At 38.2% G+C, this 24,497-nt stretch overlaps 1 protein-coding gene across 1 annotated transcript; it reads left to right on the top strand.

Moving 5' to 3' along the window:
- On the top strand, positions 1–10,642 carry LOC140144908 (uncharacterized). The gene is made up of 5 exons (XM_072166709.1): positions 1–124; positions 2,137–2,256; positions 4,678–4,806; positions 5,944–7,396; positions 9,741–10,642. Exons 4-5 carry the CDS (start codon positions 6,071–6,073, stop codon positions 10,500–10,502), a joined length of 2,088 nt encoding a protein of 695 aa, XP_072022810.1. The 5' UTR covers positions 1–124; positions 2,137–2,256; positions 4,678–4,806; positions 5,944–6,070; the 3' UTR covers positions 10,503–10,642.
- The last annotated feature ends 13,855 nt before the right edge of the window (positions 10,643–24,497 follow it).

The following is a 24,497-nucleotide window of genomic DNA, read 5'->3' as shown; positions in this document are numbered from 1 at the left end:
TTGAGAGTTTTGCACTAAAGCTTCACAAGTGTTTACATTTTGTCTTGCAAAATTACAGCCTAACTTTCGCCAACTTCGTGATGCGCTAATCTTTTATTTTCTTCATTTATACTTCTGGAGGCAGGTAAATTGATAATAAATTAAATAATAATAATTGATCATGGTTGGGCTGGCTGTCAACATGATCGTCCAGTACGTGAAAATTTGGTAAGCTTATAGTTTTCATTGTTTTACAGCATCATGTTTGATACTTGAGAACTCGATCTAGCTTCGAATTTGCACACGATAGTTACGCATTCGATGCTAGAGTGCTTTGCTATCGTTTTATTTTTTTGGTCGGAAAGCGGTGCAATTTTTTGTTATGCTGAATTTGGAGGAAATAGTTATTTTAGCTTAGACTGCGGAACTCGGTCCTCAATGATAGTCAGTCACTCCAACTTCAAGGGGCGTGAAAGTCGATTCTGAGTTTATCGTCCCCCGCCCGCGTCACTTTTTGGACACCAAAAACACCCGCTCAAATTTTCAACAATGCCAAAATCATTCATTATTTTCAAAGTATCAGTGTTTTCACCAGTTTTATTTTGGAAACATATATTTTTGTTTGTAAAACATATAAATTTATAACTTGGAACCATAACCAGGCTCTTTTCTAACTTTTCTAGTCCCTACCCATATAAAACATGTTTATAAATAACATGTATGAGTGTGGCTTTAAATCAACACACACTTTAGGTCAATAATGAAATCTGATGGAAAAATGAAAAAGTCACCTCACCAACCTGGGAAAAAACCTCAGAATTGACTTTCATGGGCCTTATCTATTGTATTGGTCATTATGCACAAATCAATTTTAGTCCCGGCCCCCCAGCGGGGACCTACCCGGGGATGTAATTTTGGAAACTGTTTATACAAACATGTTAGATTGTTACAGTCCCGGCTTAGTCCACGCAGGGCGGGGCACTATTTCCGTGTACATCCCGGGGTACATCCCCGGCCAAGTCCCCGCCCCCCTAGCCCCGGGCACCATGTTCGAAGTCCCCGCGAGTGTTTCCCCCGCATACGACCCGGCACAGTTGTGAGTACTCTTCTATTACGTCCCGGGTACACTCCCGGGCTAGCACCCGGCCTGTTTGAGAGGCATTACATCCCGTACACTCCCCACTACGTCCCTCAAGACTGCGGGGACACATTGAGCTGTTACATCCCCAGCCAAGTCCCGGCTCGGACCCTGATATTGCCAGGCCCCTGGGGGCCGTGACCCGGTGGGTTCAGTCTTCACTGACAATGTGTACGCATGATGGTTCCAATTAGGGGTACTTTTCAAGAAATGTCCGCGGAATTTTCGAGGACAAAATTGTTCGTGATTGTCCAAATTAGGGTTTTTTGGAGCAAAATTGTCCTTGAAATGGAAAATAGGGTGTATTTCTAGGACTTTCGTCGCGTTTACCGCTACAGTTTTCGTTATTGTCCTCATTTCCCGTGAAATAGGGGGTAAATTCAAAAGCGTCCTTGAAATCTTAAAAATAGGGGTATTTATTTCGGAAAATGTCCTTGATTCCTCGTAATAAAGGGGTGAAATGAAAATCGTCCTCAAAATGATAAAAATAGGGGAGGTATTTGGGGGCAACTTTTCCTTGATCTCGCGCAAAATAGGGGGTAAAATTGCTGCAAATGTCCTCGATTCCCCGTGAAATAGGGTCATTTTCAAATCCTGGAACGGTCATACGTCCTACCTTTATACAAACTGAACCCACCGGGGGCCGTGACTACAATTGATTTGTGCATTATATATATATATGACTATCATTTGAGGACTGAGTTCTTACCATACATCTTCCGAAGTGCAGTTTCAAACAATAGCTTGGGATTATTGGGGCAGAGGTTATCTTTTGAATTCTTTCATGACCACTGAATCATATAGTCAAGCCTGTCAAGGACACTCGGCGTGAATTGAAAGACGATGTCACAAAAGAATGTCAAAGGTCATAAACACCAATTTGGTGTACTTCTGCGCCTCGGAAAATGATGTTTAAGGTTTAGAACTAATTTTAGCTTATTTTGAACAATCTAAAATATCAGCAACATTTTTGATGCGATCCCCTGTGTTTACTTCTGAATTTCCTTTGCTTTACACAGGGTCATGCAGTCATGCTTCAGCGAATCCGACTAGATTTTGAACGCAATGGTAGCTCTATAGCCTTGAATGTGAAGCTATCGGTACCGGTGAGCAAATTCTTGCCTAGACCTCTCAAGCAAGTAAGTGAATCGTGACCTGGCCTTGAAATAAGAAAAACAATAACTAGGATCATCATCCTCAGGACACTTGCCTTTGAAATTTCAAGGGTCCTCACCAATTTTCAGGGGTCCGACCCCGGACCCTTGCCTTTGAATTTCCAAGGGTCCTCAGTCGTCACTAATTTTCAAGAAAATTGAAAACTTGGATTGAAAACTTGATGGGAAACTAAAATGAAAGTGTACCCAGGGAGCTGGACATATTATGTGAACCAGATTTTCCAGTGGAACAACTAAACTAGGATTTTTTGCTCTTTGCTTGGTTCAATGTTTACGGGTCACGCGGACCCGTACCGTAGGAAATTTGCGGGTCTGCGTCTACTTTCACGGGTATTTGACGCAAGGACGCACCTTATTTCAAACGCTGATCGTGATGATTATTCAGCAGAGAGATTGCTACAACGTAGGTATCGGATGGATGTAGATCTATTCAAAACCACTCTCCTGTATCGATGCAAGGTCACATATTTAGCCAGGTTTGATGATTATCCACATGCGAAATCAACGTAGATACATCGTTGAAAATGCACAAAATTTGTCCATACGTTAAAGACAGTCAAGGATAATGAACATACAAAGGAAAGTCTAATTATTATAAATGTACCTTTTTGGACATAACAAATCATTATAATAAAGGTACAGCGGTCAGAATGATATTGCGATTTCACATTTTGGACTGAACATAGCATTAAAACGTATGTGCCATGTTACAATATGCTGATTTTACCTTGTGTCTAGGCCTAGTAGAGAACAAGTGTTTCCCTACGAATTTCTGAGGGGGGCATCCCCCTCAGACACCCGCTGCCTATGTTGCACAACTTTATGGGTACATATAAAGCAATAATCTATACACAAAGTCAAAACTTGTCCACGAATGGCTTTAATTGGGCCGTCTTTTCGCAAATTTTAGGCTTTTTCAAAGTAAAATTTTACACAATAATAATGACAAAATGGTCCACCAATTGGCTTCAATTGGGTCTTCATTTTTCAAAAGTTTCTCAATTCTGAGTTGGCCACATCCCCCTCAGACACCCCTTTGTCGCAAGAACGCTTGGGATGCCGCTTGGCGGCCATTTCTTACATTTTTTAGTTTTCAGGAGTGCCCCCCTTTCTCGAAATCCTGGATCCGCCCCTGGGGAGGAGTGACCCTGGGCTGATTGCATGAAAAACAAATCTCCAGATGACTGACTATATAGGACATAGCGTCACCACACAAGCGTTTGTTAGGTATGTGGCCCCCGGGATTTGGCCTCACGCGATGCATAGGCCTACCTACGTATTTTAAAATGTACGTAAAAATCTACGGTCTACGTCGGCGTTTGGAAAATCGCAATCTCTCTATTGAACGGATCGTGTCTGTCTGTTAATGCGTAAGGCGTAATGATGTCATTACAGCCAGCACAAACCATAACAAACAGATAAATGGCTATTACTTTCAGGATATTTATCAGAGAGATATCAAAGGCCCTTTCACAATTAAATTAACTCGTATTTTGCTGTCTAAGATTTTAAAAGAGGCATTTTAATTATTATTACTTATCATTTCCTTTATTTAGAGGCTTTAAATAACTGTGCATCGGCTATTTGGAAGGCATTGTGAAAAAATTAAAAACATTTTGCCTTTGGAACCGATGAATATCCCGGGGCGCAGCCCGAGGGATATTCCAAGGATATACTATATTGTAGGATATTCACCCGAAAGTCGCAGGCCAAAGTCGCAAATCCAAAGATTGGTGAATAAATATGATTAAAATTTAGGAGGTGGCACGTGTCCAGGTCCTCCGATATCCGCCACTATAGGTTACCTCTTTTTACCAATTTAGACACTCGGTTCTGTTATTTTGCATTAGCAACCCTTTTTACATCTCACCCTGATACAGTGGATGAAATTTAAATACAGGTTTACAAGTTTACAAACTGACATTAATTTACCAACTTTTTGCCAGTGAGCATTCTGTCAAAAATCATGGAGGAGAAATGAACAGAACAGATATTAGTTTATTCAGGAGCCTAGCCAGGGAAGACAGAGCAGCAAATTGTCCCCCACCCCTAATCCCCCACAACAGGGATAAAGTGTCATGAAAATGGGACAAAGAATTGACAAATGCAGTGGGGACAAAATTTTTTCTTTGCTTCTGCACTTGAAATTCCCCACTAAATTCCTGCCTAAGCCACTCAGTATATGATGATTTCCACAATGATGAAACTTTAATGCTCATTATTTCTATTCATAATGTTTATTCAAGTGGTACAGAATTCAATATCTGTGTTTATGCCCAACTGAATACCAAATGAAACCTATGAAGAAAACAAGTACCTAGGTTTTTTGTTTGTATTTTAGGAATTCTCAATTAAATATATCCGTCATTTTTTTATTTGTTGCAGATGGTTATCAATCGTGTGACTTTGTTATTTTGATGTTTATTGTACGATCACCACAGACACCACCAAGCCCCAATTTCTAATTGTTCCTGCCTAGCTGTTATGCTCAAAGCAATTACATTTGAAGTCAAGGTAATAGTCAATCTTGATCGCAAATTTTATTTACACTGATTTTTTTAACATTTTCCTCATCATTTAGTATCATTTTATTGTGTAAACCGAGTCTGTTTTGGATGGTGGATCAAATGAAGCAGAGTTGTGTGTCATTACAACGTATACCATATCAACAACACCATGCTTTTTGAATAGTAGCTGTATGTTCTGTATATATATATATACAGATTTAATTGGGTCCAACAATAGAACCTTGGGGCACTCCACACTTCACTGGGTATTTATTTGATGTAGCGTTACCAATCACATATAAGACTGATAGAGTGAGAGCGAAAGGGAAACATAATAATAATGGAGGGTTCTTAGTAGGCGCGCAATCTTCAAAAGAACAGGCGCACAAACAATAAAGACAAACAAGTTACATATGTGAATCCGGAAAAGCACGAAGAAAAAGATGAGTTTTAAGTTGCTTTTTGAACTGCGTGAGCGAATGCTTATTATGGAGGCTGTTTGAAGCGAGTTCCAAACAGCGGGGCAGCGAAATGAAAGGAGCGTTCACCAGCCGATTTTAGATTTACTCTTTTTTTTAATGATACTGCTTCCGCCGAAATCTACACTCTTCCCCTTCACGACTCCCTTCAGATCTCCAGAGATCATCGCCTAAGGAAAGTATCTTCAAAGTGCCGAAAAGCAAGAACAGCTAACTTATACTGAATCCGAAATTCTAATGGCAGCCAGTGAAGCTCATATATGACGGGGTGATATGCTCATACTTCCTTTTCTTCATGATTAAACGGGCGCGCAATTTTGTATCCTTTGAAGTCTGTTAAGTTGGTCAGTGGTGATACCAGTCAAGGACGAGTTACAGAAGTCAAGACGTGATGTAATAATTGAATTGACAAGACATGATGTAGCTTTATCAGACAGATAAGGCCGAATACACCCAATACGTCTTAAAGACAAAAACATAAGGCAAGGCAAGGCAAGTCAGGTTGAAAGAATTGGTAAAAAAATAGTGTCGGAAAACCAACAGGAAGTTGCGAACTTCACAGCCGTTTCAGGAATTTTGGTATTAATCTTTTATACAAAAAATACAAAAACGAATTCCATACAGACAAGTAATAATTTCAGAATATGATATTCTTTACCTTTCAGATGCTGTGATCATTAGTCAACGTGGTTAGGTACCAACTGTTAATTTGTCTTTTCCGATTCTTTACTGAAGACAACGGGGAAAGAACTGCTGAATATAGAATGATATTTAGATCTACCCCAAGACACAATGTTGAACACATTTAAAATGAATGTAAGACTTTTAAAACCGTTTACTTGTAGATTTTGTAGAATCTACCTCTACTCTTTGAATAGATTGAAAGGTCACGTGGATAAACATATGATCAAATATGTTAGAGCTGCTAGAATCAAAAAGACTAGAGAGACACTTTTTCGGATTAAATATCCTCAGAAGTCTGTCAATCTAAAAGGCCACACACACAACAAAACTCACACGAAAGAAAAATTCTATCAGTGCCAGTATTGTCAGCAATGTTTTGCACAACCCGGTCCTCTCAAAAGGCACATGCTAACACACACTAAAGAGAAACCCTATCAGTGTGAATATTGTCAGAAATGTTTTGCACTAAATAGTAATCTGAAAAAACACATCAGAACTCACACCAAAGAGAAACCATATCAGTGCGAGTATTGTCAGAAATGCTTTACACAACCGAGTACTCTGAAAAGCCACATCAGAACTCACACTAAAGAGAAACCCTATCAGTGTGAGCATTGTCAGAAATGCTTTGCACAAGCTAGTGCTCTCAAAGACCACATGGACAGAACTCACACTAAAGAAAGGCCTTATCGGTGCGAGTATTGTGAGATATGCTTTGTGCGAAGTAGCCATCTAAAAATACACATCAGAACTCACACTAAAGAGAAGCCTTACCAGTGCGAGTATTGTCAGAAATGCTTTACTCTAAATTATGATCTGAAAAGACACATCCGAACTCACACCAAAGAGAAACCATATCAGTGTGAGTATTGTCAGAAATGCTTTACAAGATCTAGTTATCTCAAAGAACACATCAGAACTCACACTAAAGAGAAGCCTTATCGGTGCGAGTATTGTCAGAAATGCTTTGCCCAACCTGGTCATCTCAAAAGACACATACTAACACACACTAAAGAGAAACCCTATCAGTGTGAGTATTGTCAGAAATGCTTTACACGATCTAGTTATTATCTCAAAGAACACATCAAAACTCACACTACAGAGAAGCCTTTTCGGTGTGAGCATTGTCAGAAATCCTTTGCACAAGCTAGTGTTCTCAAAGACCACATCAGAACTCACACTAAAGAGAAGCCTTATCGGTGCGAGTATTGTCAGAAATGCTTTTTGCGAAGTAGTCATCTCAAAATGCACATCAGAACTCACACTAAAGAGAAGCCTAACCAGTGCGAGTATTGTCAGAAATGCTTTGCACAACCCGGTCATCTCAAAAGACACATGCTAACACACACTAAAGAGAAACCCTATCAGTGTGAGTATTGTCGGAAATGCTTCACACGATCTAGTAATCTCAAAAAACACATCAGAACTCACACTCTCTAAGAGATAAGCCTTACCAGTGTGAGTATTGTCAGAAATGCTTTATACAATCTAGTCATCAAAAAGAACACATCAACTCACAAATAACACTGCATTGTCAGAAATGTTTTGCACAAAATATTGATCTCGAAAGACGCCTCGACCGTACTCACATTAAAGAGAAATCTTACCAGTGCGAGTAGTGTCAGAAATGCTTTACACACTCTAGTAATCTCAACCAACATACATCCTAACTCATAAATAATACTATCAGTGTGAGTATTGTCAACCCGTTCATCTCAAAAGACACATCACAATTCGCACTAAAGAGAAACTATTAGTGTAATATGTTAGAAACATTTTGCAGAATCTGGGAACTCAAAGACTCATCCTAACACCAAAGAGAAATCCGATGATGCGAGTATTGTATGAAATGCTTTATTCAAAATACTAAAAATTGTAATCTCAAATGACACATCAGAACTCACACTATGAGATATTCAGACTGAAAATCACACTGAAACTGCAGAGTGACACTGGAAATTATACAAAACTTTTGAAAATGAGTGCAGGCCACTAATCCCACTGAAATGGTGCAAATCACACTGAAAGGTGTCAGACCATGCTATTGTTATGAAAAATAATCCCTGGACCCCGGATTCTTGTTACTTTTGTGCATGTTTTCTTCAGTATCTGTATGTCTGCAACATCAAAAAGACACCTTGGGTATCAATTAAGCTCATTTCCCTGTTTACGCCACTTAGGGTATCAATATAGATATTTCTCAGTTGACGCCATTTAGGGTATGGTTTTTGCATGTGTTACGCCATTTAGGGTACGATTTTGCATGTGTTTCACCATTAAGGGGTGCAATTTGGTTATGTGAATATTTGCCATTAAGGGTGCATTTCAGAGGTGTTCAGACGCGGGTGGGAGGCACTTTTGTGTGAGAGTGGACCCCCCCCCCCCGGGCCCTGGACAAAAGTCACACTGAAGAGTAACACTGAAAATGGCTTGAGTAATGATAAAAATGGGTTTCGGTGTGATTTTCAGTGTGAAAATTTCACAAGGAAAGAAATCTTACTAGTGCGAGCATTGTCAGAAATGCCATCTCAATGAACACATCTTAACGCGCACTAAAAACACTAGATCAGTATATTGTCAAACATGTTTAACACAAACTAGTACATTTACTTTCAAAGATCACATTAGATTTCACACAAAAGAAACGATCACAGTGTGAGTTTTGTCACAAATGTTTTACATTAGTAGGTATTCTTAAACATCACATTGGAATTAACTCATAAATGAAACCCTAAATGGTATGTAGGAGTATTGTCAAAAATGTGCTTATTCTTCTAAAACATATTAGAGAATTAAAATAAAGAGAAAGCCTAACGATATTATGAGTATTGTCAAAAATGTTTTGCTTGTTCTGGTACTCTTTAGACCATTAGGGTCTGTGCAATAATTATGAGCCCCGGGGTAATATTCTGAACGGCTCGCCAAAAATGGCTTGCCCCCTCTCGGCCCGCCAAAAACGGCTTGCCCCCCCCCTCTCGGCCCGCCAAAAAATTCTTTGCCCCCCTCGAACATCCCAAATTTGTGGGATCCCAAATTCCAAACCTTAATGTATGTTGCACAAGAGCTTGAAAGCATGAAAATTTGCATATCTAAGCGTTTCGCACTGTTTTCCTAAGCCTTTTAGGGCGTTTTATTAAAAGGTGCCCCGTGAATGCGTGCCAAAAATCGCTTGCTCCCCCTCTCGGTTTGCCAAAATTGCTTGCCCCCTTTGGCTTGCCAAAATTTCTTGCCCCCCAATTTTACCCTCCCTCCAGAGCTCATAATTATTGCACAGCCCCTTAGATATACACTAGTCTGAATTTGGAAAACACATCTTCAGTCCGACACTGTGCACAGCTGTTTGATGTATATAGAATTGGCTTCATTATTAACTAAATGCAAACTATAGATGGCGCTATTTATCCTAAATCATATTTCTTTATTTGCAAGGGTTTCGTGATTAATACCGCCATTAAAACAGCTGGAATAGGTGAAACAAGCAACAAATAAAATTTTACAAATATTTTTTATCAAACAATAATAGGAATTATTTGTACTAAAAGCTTGAAAGGGTAACTTCCAGTAACTAAATAGCGCCACCAATTTTGTCATTAATAGATATATTTTATATCCGAAAAAGCTTTATCTTTCAGATGCTGTGATTGTTAGTGTGCAGTACAATTCTATCATCACCACCAGGATACAGTAAGGTACCAACCCTGATTTGTCTTGTCCGATTCTTTACTGAAGACAACTGGGAAAGAAGTCAAAGAACTGACTTGGTCCATGCTGAATATAGAATGATATTTATATACCCCAAGACACAATGTTGAACACATGTAAAATTAACGTTAGACTCTTAAAACCATTCACTTGTAAATTTTGTGGAATATACCTCTATTCTTTGAATAAGTTGAAAGGTCACGTTGACAGACATATGATCAAATATGTTAGAGCTGCTAGAATCAGAAAGACTAGAGAGACACTTCGGTGTAAATATCCTCAGAAATCTGTCAATCTAAAAGGACACACGTACACGATAGTTCAAGCGAAAGAGAAGACCCATCAGTGCGCATATTGTCAGAAATGGTTTACACAACTTGGTCATCTTAAAGTGCACATCAGAACTCACACCAAAGAGAAACCTTATCAATGTGAGTATTGTCAGAAATGTTTTGCACGAATTGGCACTCTCAAAGGACACATCCAAACTCACACTAAAGAGAAACCCTATCAGTGTGAGTATTGTCAGAAATGCTTTAAAAGAAATAGTCATCTCAAAAGACACATCAAAACTCACTTTGATAAAGAGAAACCGCATCCGTGCGAGTATTGTCAGAAACACTTTGTAACACGTAGTCATCTCAAGCAGCACATCAGAATTCACACTAAAGAGAAACCCTATCAGTGTGAAAATTGTCAGAAGTGTTTTACACATAATAGTGATCTTAAAAGACACATCAGAACTCACTCTAAAGAGAAACCTTTCCAGTGCGAGTATTGTCAGAAATGCTTTAAGCAAACTGGTAATCTTAAAAATCACGTAAGTAAGAAACACTAATCCTACCCTTCAGCGCCCCATTAAAATTAATGATGAAAAGAAACAATTAGTTTTGTATTAGAATGTCTTAATCTTGAAATACCAATCTCCAGATTAATGCTAAAACTGACTTTCCTACAATACCGGTACTGTACTCAATAAAAGAATCAGATAGTGAAAACCCTGCTTTGATTTTCATTTCGTGTTCTTTTGGTGCTGACTTAATTGTCAGAAATGCTGGTAATCTCAAAAGATGCATACTCACACTAAAGAGAAAAATCTTATAATTTGTCTGTCGCAACACATAGTGGCATCCGAGTGGCATACGTGATCGAAGGACAAAAATACGAGAAAACGTAAACCCCCAGCTAGGTATTCTAATGCTATCCGATTCTGCATCTTTCTGGCAACAAAACTTCAAAATGCTTCTCCTCCTACATGTTTCGCCCTGCAATTACAAATTGGGGTCAAATATCATTGAAGGGGCATTTCGGGTATATAACCAAATACTTTCAAAATGCTTCTGCCACATATTATATAGCACAATGACTGACATCACTTGCACATATGAATCGGCTATACCCAGTGCCCATAACTTGTAAGCAGAATTGGGGTCAAAGGTCATTAAAAGGGCATTTCTGGTATTTAACCAAATACCTTCAAAATGCTTCTACCACATATTACATAGCACAATAACGTCACTTGCATATATGCATCGGCTTTACACAGTTCCTCTAACTCGTACACAGAATTGGGGTTAAAGGTCATTAAAGGGTAAATCTTAAAATTGTATTATCTGGACATCTGTAAGGGGTACGGGGCCCAAACTCAGTGACAACAAATCTCGTGACCAGTGGAACATTTTGCTGGGGTCATGTCAAAGGTCATGCAGAGGTCAAATTTTAGAAATGCAATTTCTGGGGATCTGATAGTGGTACAGACCTCAAACTCGGTTAAAACAAACTTCATGACCAGGGGAATATGTTGCAGGGGTCAGGTCAAAGGTTATCAGGGGTTAAATCTTATAATTTCATTTTCTGGACATCTGTAAGGGGTATAAGGCTCAAACTCAGTGACAACAAACCTCATGACCAGTAGAACATTTTGCAGGGGTCAGGTCAAAGGTCACGCAGAGGTCAAATTTTAGAAATGCATTTTCTGGACATCTGTAAGGGTACAGGGCTCAAACTTAGTGACAACAAACTTAATGACCAGTTGAACATTTTGGAACATTTTGCAGGATTCAGGTCAAATGTTATCTTGGGTCAAATCTTAGAATTTTATTTTCTGGACATCTGTAAGAGGTATACGAGGCTCAAACTCGGTGACAACAAACCTCATGACCACGGGAACATTTTTGGAACACAGGGTCAGATACCTCCAAAATACCAACATGCCCAGCTAGGTTTGTGGTCTATGACCACCATTTGAACTATTAAGGGGGTATTACACCCTTGCCAAATTTTGTGCCTATTTTTGCAATTTTCTCAAAAAATTATAGCACATTAGCGACAAGTAAGATATGCATATTTTAGGGGCAAGGACTACAACTACTGTACTGAAAATTCAGCAACTCAAAGCAAGTAGGCCTAGTTATTGATTTATTGATCAAATACTGGGTGGATAGAAGAAGAAATAAGGATCTTCAGAAACTGAAAGATCTAGGTGGGCCTTTGACAATGATGCAGATGAGATAGACAGGCCCGGTGGGTGCCACTTCAATATGAAATGTATCATAGATAGTGAAGCACAAGTGGCATTCGGTGACAGCAAAATATCAAAAATATGCGGTCATTAGGTGAGAGTGGGTTTTTTTTTGCATTCTTTGGGTGACAGATCGAAAGGAAATATGGGGTCTTTGAGTGACATAGCATGTGTTCATAAAAATATGTGATGGGGTGACAGCGATGTTGAAAAGGGGGGTCTTAACAGCCCTACATACGCGTCACCTCCAAAGTTGGAGCCCCCCGGTAGACCAGCACCTAGCTCTGTCAATACCAAAAAGTAATGACATTTTAGACTGAAAAAGTATCACAAGAACCTGCCATTAATCACCTATGCCAAAATCTTGAAGTTTTATCTGAACAATGTCACATCAAAGGCTGAAGCAAGCTTTGGTGATTTTAATGTTGCTGTTGATGTTCTACTTACCAATTAGTGATTTTAATGCTCCTGTTGATGTTCTACTTAAGTAGGTTAATTACAAATACAATATAAAACAGAGAAACTTTGATTTTAGTGAGTACTTAGCTCAATGAACTGAGATATCTGTGTGAATGTAGGCCTATACATACTGGGGGTATGTGCCCCCCCCCCCAGTTGACTGAATATTAAATGCAAAATATCATACAATATGTTTTTATGTCTGCCAAACAATTATTACCATATTTGTGCAAATAAATTGTATTTGCACCAATGTTATCCTGAAGGTCACAAATTCTCTATACCTTTGTACAGTGCAAGTCTTCCGAATTCGGCAACCTTAATTTCAAATGTTCAGGGGGTATGTACAGGGGGGTTAGAATTATTTGATTTCAAAATCAAGTTGATTTTTATGTTAAGATAGGTCAGCTACATATTTTAAGAGGTGCAGAAAAAATGTTGGTGCTAATTCCACCCCCTAGTATTATATCGAACGTGAGTCCAGCGCGCTAACCAATTGAACTACCGAGTGATCAGTGAAATCGATTGATCTCAAACTGACTATTATGAAATTGTGCATACCAGGCTCTTATGATAAACAATCTCATCACCGCTGTAAATGTCGGAGGTATCGATGGCGAAAAACCTCGATTTTTGCAAAAGTAGCTTAAATTTGGAGTGAAATTCAAATGGTAAAGGAATCGACATACTTTTGAGAAATAATGTAGGCAGTTAGAAATCAAAATCAATGTTCCACAATCCAGATATCGATAATGTAACATAACAGTGTTTTGTGGTAGGCCTACAAGATTCTCGAAAATTGTTCCCAAAAACGGGCTAATAAAATTTAAGGTGGTTATGGAGGCATTATGGAAGTGCTCTAAGCATGTTTTAAACAGATTAATTGAGTAGAGCAAAGTACACTGATCAATATCCCTTTTGTTTGGAGTAAATCGGACATACGGTTTTCAAAATATATCAGTTTATATTTTCTTTGTATCTTATTGTTTTTATCAATAATCAATAAAGTTAATGAGCTAAAATGACTGGAGAAGCTCATTAACATATAATTTTTGCCAATATTTTGCTAAAATTCCATGCATAAATGTTCAGGGTACTTTTATTTTGCATACTTTTGCCCTGAAACTTGGTCAAAGTGTTTCTAATATATGCTCTAATGTATTATATAGTGAAGCCGCCCCCTAATTTGCATATTTGCATAATTAATTAGCATTTATGCAAATTAGCTCATTAATTATGCAAATATGCAAATTAGAGGGCGGCTTCACTATATAGTACATTAGAACATATTAGAAACACTTTGACCAAGTTTCAGGCAAAAGTATGCAAAATAAAAGTACCCTGACATTTATGCATTGATTTTAGCAAAATATTGGCAAAAATTAAATATTAATGAGCCTTTCCAGTGCTTTTAGCTCATTAACTATATTGATTATTGACAAAAACAATAGGATACAAAGAAAATATAAATTAATGTATTATGGAAACCGTATGTCCGATTTGCTTCAAACAAAAGGCATACCGGTATTGATCATTGTACTTTACCCTACTCAATTAATCTGTTTAAAACATGCTCAAAGCATTTTCTAGTTTCTAGAAAATGCATCCAATACCACCTTAATCGGTACTGTTTTTGGTTCTTCCCCATGGCAACATTATTTCTTTGGTCGATTTGTAGTACAATACAAAAAAGGAGAAAACAATCACTCGGCGTAGTTTTATACGGAGCGAACTTGAAAAAAACTGCATGGAACGTGTTTTTGATCTTGTGAACATGGTGCGTAAAAATGATTTAAACGAAGTATTTTCAAACGGATTCTAAAAATTTGTATAAACACACAAAAATAATGTTAAGATACATCCATGCACCAACATTTGACTCACTGCGATATTTGATTGCTGAGAAAACGCGGTTTTAGAGAACAACTTTATACGTCTTTTATACGTTTCTTCGTGTAACCTTATAGTGGGGACTTTAGCCATGTGGCGGAGGGAGTCTAAAAAGCTAGGTACCCCAAAAAATCGGATGCAGAGGGGGGTGTCCGATGGGGCGATTATTTAGTGGTGTGCTCCCTTATGGTAGACGAGCTGTCATTAACGACGCTAACCAGAGTGATCGATTGTCGGTGTGATTGTCAGTGATTGTGAACCAACGTGAAGTAAGCCCAGCCCACTGATCAAAATACACGGGTATCAATATTTTCCTATAATTGGGTGTAAAATTGGGCGCACAACTAATTGAGGGCGTAATCACCTTGAAGATCACCCCAGTCTGACCCCAATAGCTCCCAATAACTGAAGATAATCTTCATAGTCTAAATCAAGGGATCGTCATCAATATAAAAGCCGAATATAATAATGTTGTACGGCTCATAGCACGTAATTCACCTATATAGAGTAGGGGGGTCTTTAAAAGCCCTTTCCCCCGCTATTAGATAACCCAATGAGCCTCCAATGAGCTGAAATTCAAACTATTGTGGACAGAATAAGATTAAGAAAAAATTTGGGGGGTCACCCCAATAACTGAAGATAATCTTCATAGTCTAAATCAAGGGATCGTCTTCAATATAAAAGCCGAATATAATAATGTTGTACGGCTCAAAACACGTAATTCACCTATATAGGGTAGGGGGTCTTTAAAAGCCCTTTCCCCCACTATTATACAGCCCGATGTTTTGAAATTCAAATAATATTGTGAACAGAATAAGATTAAGAGAAAATTTGGGGGTCCCCCCAATAACTGAAGATAATCTTCATAGTCTAAATCAAGGGATCATCTTCATATAAAAGCCGAATATATCGAATGTTGTACGGCTCATAGCACGTAAACCTATATGGGGTAGGGGATCTTTAAAAGCCCTTTCCCCACTATTAGATAACCCGATGTGTTGAAATTCAAATATTGTGAACAGAATAAGATTAAGAAAAAATTTGGGGGGTCCCCCCCAATAACTGAAGATAATCTTCATAGTCTAAATCAAGGGATCGTCTTCAATATAAAAGCCGAATATAATAATGTTGAACGGCTCATAGCACGTAATTCACCTATATAGAGTAGGGGGTCTTTAAAAGCCCTTTCCCCGCTATTATACAGCCCGATGTGTTGAAATTCAAATATTGTGAACAGAATAAGATTAAGAGAAAATTTGGCGGGGGGGGGGGGGGGGCCCCGAATAACTGAAGATAATCTTCATAGTCTAAATCAAGGGATCATCTTCATACAGGGTGTATCAAAATGATTGGTACCCATCAATTTTCATGTTTATTGAAAGGCCTGCCTCTAAGTCTTAGAACATTAGATATTTTTGAAATGTCCAGAAGTCGCTGAATGTATAGTTTATGACATGTTTTACAATTAATCTACAAACTATTTGGATCTTATGTTGAATTTAGTTGTGTCAGGCTCATCGATTAAAAATGATGGGTACCAGTCATTTTGATACAGCTTGAATATATCGAATGTTGTACGGCTCATAGCACGTAAACCTATATGGGATAGGGGATCTTTAAAAGCCCTTTCCCCGCTATTAGATAACCCGATGTGTTGAAATTCAAATATTGTGAACAGAATAAGATTAAAAAAAAAAAATTTTCGGGGGGGGGGGGTCCCCCAATAACTGAAGATAATCTTCATAGTCTAAATCAAGGGATCGTCTTCAATATAAAAGCCGAATATAATAATGTTGAACGGCTCATAGCACGTAATTCACCTACATAGAGTAGGGGGTCTTTAAAAGCCCTTTCCCCCGCTATTATACAGCCCGATGTGTTGAAATTCAAATATTGTGAACAGAATAAGATTAAGAGAAAATTTGGCGGGGGGGGGGGGTCCCCCGAATAACTGAAGATAATCTTCATAGTCTAAATCAAGGGATCATCTTCATACAGGGTGTATCAAAATGATTGGTACCCATCAATTTTCATGTTTATTGAAAAGCCTGCCTCTAAGTCTTAGAACATTGGATATTTTGAAATGTCCAGAAGTCGCTGAATGTATAGTTTATGACATGTTTTACAATTAATCTACAAACTATTTGGATCTTATGTTGAATTTAGTTGTGTCAGGCTCATCGATTAAAAATGATGGGTACCAGTCATTTTGATACAGCTTGAATATATCGAATGTTGTACGGCTCATAGCACGTAAACCTATATGGGATAGGGGATCTTTAAAAGCCCTTTCCCCCGCTATTAGATAACCCGATGTGTTGAAATTCAAATATCATGTGAACAGAATAAGATTAAGAAAAAAAAATTTCGGGGGGGGTCCCCCCAATAACTGAAGATAATCTTCATAGTCTAAATCAAGGGATCGTCTTCAATATATAAGCCGAATATAATAATGTTGAACGGCTCATAGCACGTATAATTCACCTACATAGAGTAGGGGGTCTTTAAAAGCCCTTTCCCCCGCTATTATACAGCCCGATGTGTTGAAATTCAAATATTGTGAACAGAATAAGATTAAGAGAAAATTTGGGGGGTCCCCCGAATAACTGAAGATAATCTTCATAGTCTAAATCAAGGGATCATCTTCATATAAAAGCCGAATATATCGAATGTTGTACGGCTCATAGCACGTAAACCTATATGGGATAGGGGATCTTTAAAAGCCCTTTCCCTCGCTATTAGATAACCCGATGTGTTGAAATTCAAATATTGTGAACAGAATAAGATTAAGAGAAAATTTGGGGGTCCCCCCAATAACTGAAGATAATCTTCATAGTCTAAATCAAGGGATCATCTTCTTATAAAAGCCGAATATATCGAATGTTGTACGGCTCATAGCACGTAAACCTATATGGGGTAGGGGATCTTTAAAAGCCCTTTCCCCCGCTATTAGATAACCCAATGAGCTGAAATTCAAATATTGTGGACAGAATAAGATCAAGAAAAAATTTGGGAGGGGGGTCCCCCCAATAACTGAAGATAAGCTTCATAATCTAAATCAAGGGATCGTGTTCAATATAAAAGCCGAATATAATAATGTTGTACGGCTCATAGCACGTAATTCACCTATATAGGGTAGGGGGTCTTTAAAAGCCCTTTCCCCCGCTATTAGATAACCCAATGAGCTGAAATTCAAATATTGTGGACAGAATAAGATCAAGAAAAAATTTGGGAGGGGAGGTCCCCCCAATAACTGAAGATAATCTTCATAGTCTAAATCAAGGGATCGTGTTCAATATAAAAGCCGAATATAATAATGTTGTACGGCTCATAGCACGTAATTCACCTATATAGGGTAGAGAGGTCTTTAAAAGTCCTTTCCCCGCTATTATACAGCCCGATGTTTTGAAATTCAAATTGTGAACAGACTAAGATTAAGAGAAAATGGGGGGGGGGGGGGTCCCCCCAATAACTGAAGATAATCTTCATAGTCTAAATCAAGGGATCATCTTCATATAAAAGCCGAATATATCGAATGTTGTACGGCTCATATCACGTAAACCTATATGGGATAGGGGATCTTTAAAGCCCTTTCCCCCGCTATTAGATAACTCGATGTGTTGAAATTCAAATATTGTGAACAGAATAAGATTAAGAAAAAATTGGGGGGTCCCCCAATAACTGAAGATAATCTTCATAGTCTAAATCAAGGGATCGTCTTCAATATAAAAGCCGAATATAATAATGTTGTACGGCTCATAGCACGTAATTCACCTATATAGGGTAGGGGGTCTTTAAAAGCCCTTTCCCATGCTATTAGATAACCCGATGTGTTGAAATTCAAATATTGTGAACAGAATAAGATTAAGAGAAAATTTGGGGGGTCCCCCCACTAACTGAAGATAATCTTCATAGTCTAAATCAAGGGATCATCTTCATATAAAAGCCGAATATATCGAATGTTGTACGGCTCATAGCACGTAAACCTATATGGGGTAGGGGATCTTTAAAAGCACTTTCCCCCGCTATTAGATAACCCAATGAGCTGAAATTCAAATATTGTGGACAGAATAAGATTAAGAAAAAATGGGGGGGTCCCCCCAATAACTGAAGATAATCTTCATAGTCTAAATCAAGGGATCGTCTTCAATATCAAAGCCGAATATATCGAATGTTGTACGGCTCATAGCACGTAAACCTATATGGGGTAGGGGGTCTTTAAAAGCACTTTCCCCGCTATTAGATAACCCAATGAGCTGAAATTCAAATATTGTGGACAGAATAAGATCAAGAAAAATTTGGGAGGGGGTCCCCCAATAACTGAAGATAAGCTTCATAATCTAAATCAAGGGATCGTGTTCAATATAAAAGCCGAATATAATAATGTTGTACGGCTCATAGCACGTAATTCACCTATATAGGGTAGGGGTCTTTAAAAGCCCTTTCCCCCGCTATTAGATAACCCAATGAGCTGAAATTCAAATATTGTGGACAGAATAAGATCAAGAAAAATTTGGGAGGAGGTCCCCCAATAACTGAAGATAATCTTCATAGTCTAAATCAAGGGATCGTGTTCAATATAAAAGCCGAATATAATAATGTTGTACGGCTCATAGCACGTAATTCACCTATATAGGGTAGAGAGGTCTTTAAAAGTCCTTTCCCCGCTATTATACAGCCCGATGTTTTGAAATTCAAATATTGTGAACAGACTAAGATTAAGAGAAAATTTGGGGGTCCCCAATAACTGAAGATAATCTTCATAGTCTAAATCAAGGGATCATCTTCATATAAAAGCCGAATATATCGAATGTTGTACGGCTCATATCACGTAAACCTATATGGGATAGGGGATCTTTAAAAGCCCTTTCCCCCGCTATTAGATAACTCGATGTGTTGAAATTCAAATATTGTGAACAGAATAAGATTAACAGAAAGGGTGGGGGGTCCCCCAATAACTGAAGATAATCTTCATAGTCTAAATCAAGGGATCGTCTTCAATATAAAAGCCGAATATAATAATGTTGTACGGCTCATAGCACGTAATTCACCTATATAGGGTAGGGGGTCTTTAAAAGCCCTTTCCCATGCTATTAGATAACCCGATGTGTTGAAATTCAAATATTGTGAACAGAATAAGATTAAGAGAAAATTTGGGGGTCCCCACTAACTGAAGATAATCTTCATAGTCTAAATCAAGGATCGTCTTCATATAAAAGCCGAATATATCGAATGTTGTACGGCTCATAGCACGTAAACCTATATGGGGTAGGGGATCTTTAAAAGCACTTTCCCCCGCTATTAGATAACCCAATGAGCTGAAATTCAAATATTGTGGACAGAATAAGATTAAGAAAAAAATGGGGGGTCCCCCCAATAACTGAAGATAATCTTCATAGTCTAAATCAAGGGATCGTCTTCAATATCAAAGCCGAATATAATAATGTTGTACGGCTCATAGCACGTAATTCACCTATATAGGGTAGGGGGTCTTTAAAAGCCCTTTCCCCCGCTATTATACAGCCCGATGTTTTGAAATTCAAATATTGTGAACAGAATAAGATTAAGAGAAAATTTTGGGGGTCCCCCAATAACTGAAGATAATCTTCATAGTCTAAATCAAGGGATCATCTTCATATAAAAGCCGAATATATCGAATGTTGTACGGCTCATAGGACGTAAACCTATTCGGGGTAGGGGATCTTTAAAAGCCATTTCCCCCGCTATTAGATAACCCGATGTGTTGAAATTCAAATATTGTGAACAGAATAAGATTAAGAAAAATTTGGGGGGTCCCCCAATAACTGAAGATAATCTTCATAGTCTAAATCAAGGGATCGTCTTCAATATAAAAGCCGAATATAATAATGTTGTACGGCTCATAGCACGTAATTCACCTATAAAGAGTAGGGGGTCTTTAAAAGCCCTTTCCTCCGCTATTAGATAACCCGATGTGTTGAAATTCAAATATTGTGAACAGAATAAGATTAAGAGAAAATTTGGGGGGGTCCCCTAATAACTGAAGATAATCTTCATAGTCTAAATCAAGGATCATCTTCATATAAAAGCCGAATATATCGAATGTTGTACGGCTCATAGCACGTAAACCTATATGGGATAGGGGATCTTTAAAAGCCCTTTCCCCCGCTATTAGATAACCCAATGTGTTGAAATTCAAATATTGTGAACAGAATAAGATTAAGAGAAAATTTGGGGGGTCCCCCCAATAACTGAAGATAATCTTCATAGTCTAAATCAAGGGATCATCTTCATATAAAAGCCGAATATATCGAATGTTGTACGGCTCATAGCACGTAAACCTATATGGGGTAGGGGGTCTTTAAAAGCCCTTTCCCCCGCTATTAGATAACCCGATGTGTTGAAAGTCAAATATTGTGAACAGAATAAGATTAAGAGAAAATTTGGGGGGTCCCCCCAATAACTGAAGATAATCTTCATAGTCTAAATCAAGGGATCATCTTCATATAAAAGCCGAATATGTCGAATGTTGTACGGCTCATAGCACGTAAACCTATATGGAGTAGGGGATCTTTAAAAGCCTTTTCCCCCGCTATTAGATAACCCAATGAGCTGAAATTCAAATATTGTGGACAGAATAAGATTAAGAAAAAAATTGGGGGGGTCCCCCCAATAACTGAAGATAATCTTCATAGTCTAAATCAAGGATCGTCTTCAAAATAAAAGCCGAATATAATAATGTTGTACGGCTCATAGCACGTAATTCACCTATAAAGGGTAGGGGGTCTTTAAAAGCCCTTTCCCCCGCTATTAGATAACCCGATGTGTTGAAATTCAAATATTGTGAACAGAATAAGATTAAGAGAAAATTTGGGGGGTCCCCCTAATAACTGAAGATAATCTTCATAGTCTAAATCAAGGGATCGTCTTCAATATAAAAGCCGAATATAATAATGTTGTACGGCTCATAGCACGTAATTCACCTATATAGGGTAGGGGGTCTTTAAAAGCCCTTTCCCCCGCTATTATACAGCCCGATGTTTTGAAATTCAAATATTGTGAACAGAATAAGATTAAGAGAAAATTTGGGGGGTCCCCCCAATAACTGAAGATAATCTTCATAGTCTAAATCAAGGGATCATCTTCATATAAAAGCCGAATATATCGAATGTTGTACGGCTCATAGCACGTAAACCTATATGGGGTAGGGGATCTTTAAAAGCCCTTTCCCCCGCTATTAGATAACCCGATGTGTTGAAATTCAAATATTGTGAACAGAATAAGATTAAGAAAAAATTTGGGTGGTCCCCCCAATAACTGAAGATAATCTTCATAGTCTAAATCAAGGGATCGTCTTCAATATAAAAGCCGAATATAATAATGTTGTACGGCTCATAGCACGGAATTCACCTATATAGAGTAGGGGGTCTTTAAAAGCCCTTTCCCCCCGCTATTATACAGCCCGATGTTTTGAAATTCAAATATTGTGAACAGAATAAGATTAAGAGAAAATTTGGGGGTCCCCCCATAACTGAAGATAATCTTCATAGTCTAAATCAAGGGATCATCTTCATATAAAAGCCGAATATATCGAATGTTGTACGGCTCATAGCGCGTAAACCTATATGGGGTAGGGGATCTTTAAAAGCACTTTCCCCCGCTATTAGATAACCCAATAAGCTGAAATTCAAATATTGTGGACAGAATAATATTAAGAAAACATTTGGTGGGGTCACCCTAATAACTGAATATAATCTTCATGGTCTAAATCAAGGGATCGTCTTCAATATAAAAGCCGAATATATGATGTTGTACGGCTCATAGCACGTAAAGCTATATAGGGTAGGGGGTCTTTAAAAGCCCTTTCCCCCGCTATTAGATAGCCCAATGAGCTGAAATTCAAATATTGTGGACAGAATAAGATTAAGAAAAAATTGGGGGGGGGGGTAGGGGGGCTTCAAAAGCCCTTTCCCCCGCTATTATACAGCCCGATGTGTTGAAATTCATATATTGTGAACAGGATGAGATTACGAAAAAATATGGGGGGTCCCCCCAATAACTGAAGATAATCTTCATAGTCTAAATCAAGGGATCATCTTCAATAAAAGCCGAATATATCGAATGTTTTACGGCTCATAGCACGTAAACCTATATGGTTAGGCCCAGGGTTAGGTGGTCTTTAAAAGCCCTTTCACCCGCAAACATTGTGATCAGAATAAGATAAATAACGAAATTGCGGGGTCCTTCAATAACTGGAGATGATCTTCATGGTCTAAATCACTGAAGGGACCATCTTCAATATAAAAGCCGTAAAGCACGTAAACCTATATGAGGTAGGGGGTCTTTAAAAGCCCTTTCCGCACTTTATCATACAGCCCAATGAGCTGAAATTCAAATATTGTGATCAGAATAAGATACAGAAATAAATAGGGGTCCCCAATAACTGGAGATGATCTTCATGGTCTAAATCAAGGGACTGTCTTGATAAAGATGGCATTCAATAAAATTTCAGCAGAGTAATTCTTAAGAGATCTTATTTTGATGACGTTATGTTGTCTAATCTGCTTTTTTACAACCTTGCGGGAGCAGTAAAGTCAGAATGTGATCACTCATACAAATACATATTGTACCAATACATAAAGACCTTATATATCAGTATGTTCATAGCACATAAACTTATGGGGTGGGTCTTTCCCCGTTATTAGATAGCCCAATGAGCTGAAATTCAATTATTGTGAACAGGATAAAAAAAAAAAAAAAAATTGGGAGGTCTAAATCAAGGGATCATCTGCAATAAAAGCCCTTTCATGAATGTCAGTATGTTCATAGCACATAAACCTATATAGGGTAGGGGGGTCTTTACGTGATATGAGCCGTACAACATTCGATATATTCGGCTTTTATATTGAAGATGCTCCCTTGACTTAGACCATAAAGATCATCTACAGTTATTGAGGACCCCCCCCCCCACTTTTTTTCTTTATCTTATTCTGATCACAATATTTGAATTTCAGCTGATTGGGCTGTATGATAACGGCGGAAAGGACTTTCAAAGACCCCCCCCCGATTAGTTTATGTGCTATGAACATACTACATTAAGGGCTTTTATTGCAGATGATCCCTTGATTTAGACAATGAAGATCATCTTCAGGTACTGGGGACCCCCAATTTTTTCTTTATCTTATTCTGATCACAATATTTGAATTTCAGCTCATTGGGCTATATAATAGCGGGGAAAGGGCTTTCAAAGACCCCTTACCCCATATAGGTTTACGTGCTATGAGCCGTACAACATTTCAATATATTCGGCTTTTATATTGAAGATGGTCCCTTGATTTAGACCATGACGATTTTTTTCAGGGACCCCCAATATTTTTGTTTATCTTATTCTGATCACAATATTTGAATTTCAGCTCATTGGGCTATATAATAGCGGGGGAATAGGCTTTTAAAGACCCCTACACCAATTAGGTTTACGTGCTATGAGCCGTATACAACATTCGATATATTCGGCTTTTATATTGAAGATGGTCCCGTGATTTAGACCATGAAGATCATCTCCAGTTATTGGGGACCCCCCCCCCAATTTTTTTTTCTTTATCTTATTCTGATCACAATGTTTGAATTTCAGCTCATTGGGCTATCTAATAGCGGGGAAAGGGCTTTTAAAAAGACACCCCCATAAGTTTATGTGCTATGAACATACTGATATAATAAGGGGTTAAATTGCAGATGATCCCTTGATTTAGACAATATTCGGCTTTTATATTGAAGATGATCCCTTGATTTAGACTATGAAGATTATCTTCAGTATTATTTTCTTTATCTTATTCTGATCACAATATTTGAATTTCAGCTCATTGGGCTATATAATAGCGAGGGAAAAGGCTTTTAAAGACCCCCTACCCCAATTAGGTTTACGTGCTATGAGCCGTACAACATTCGATATATATTCGGCTTTTATATTGAAGATGGTCCCTTGAT

The sequence above is a fragment of the Amphiura filiformis genome, unplaced genomic scaffold (assembly GCF_039555335.1).
Source record: "Amphiura filiformis unplaced genomic scaffold, Afil_fr2py scaffold_96, whole genome shotgun sequence".
NCBI classification, from domain to species: Eukaryota; Metazoa; Echinodermata; class Ophiuroidea; order Amphilepidida; family Amphiuridae; genus Amphiura; species Amphiura filiformis.
Note: the sequence above shows the minus strand (reverse complement) of the source record. Positions and strands in the feature narration are given on the sequence as shown.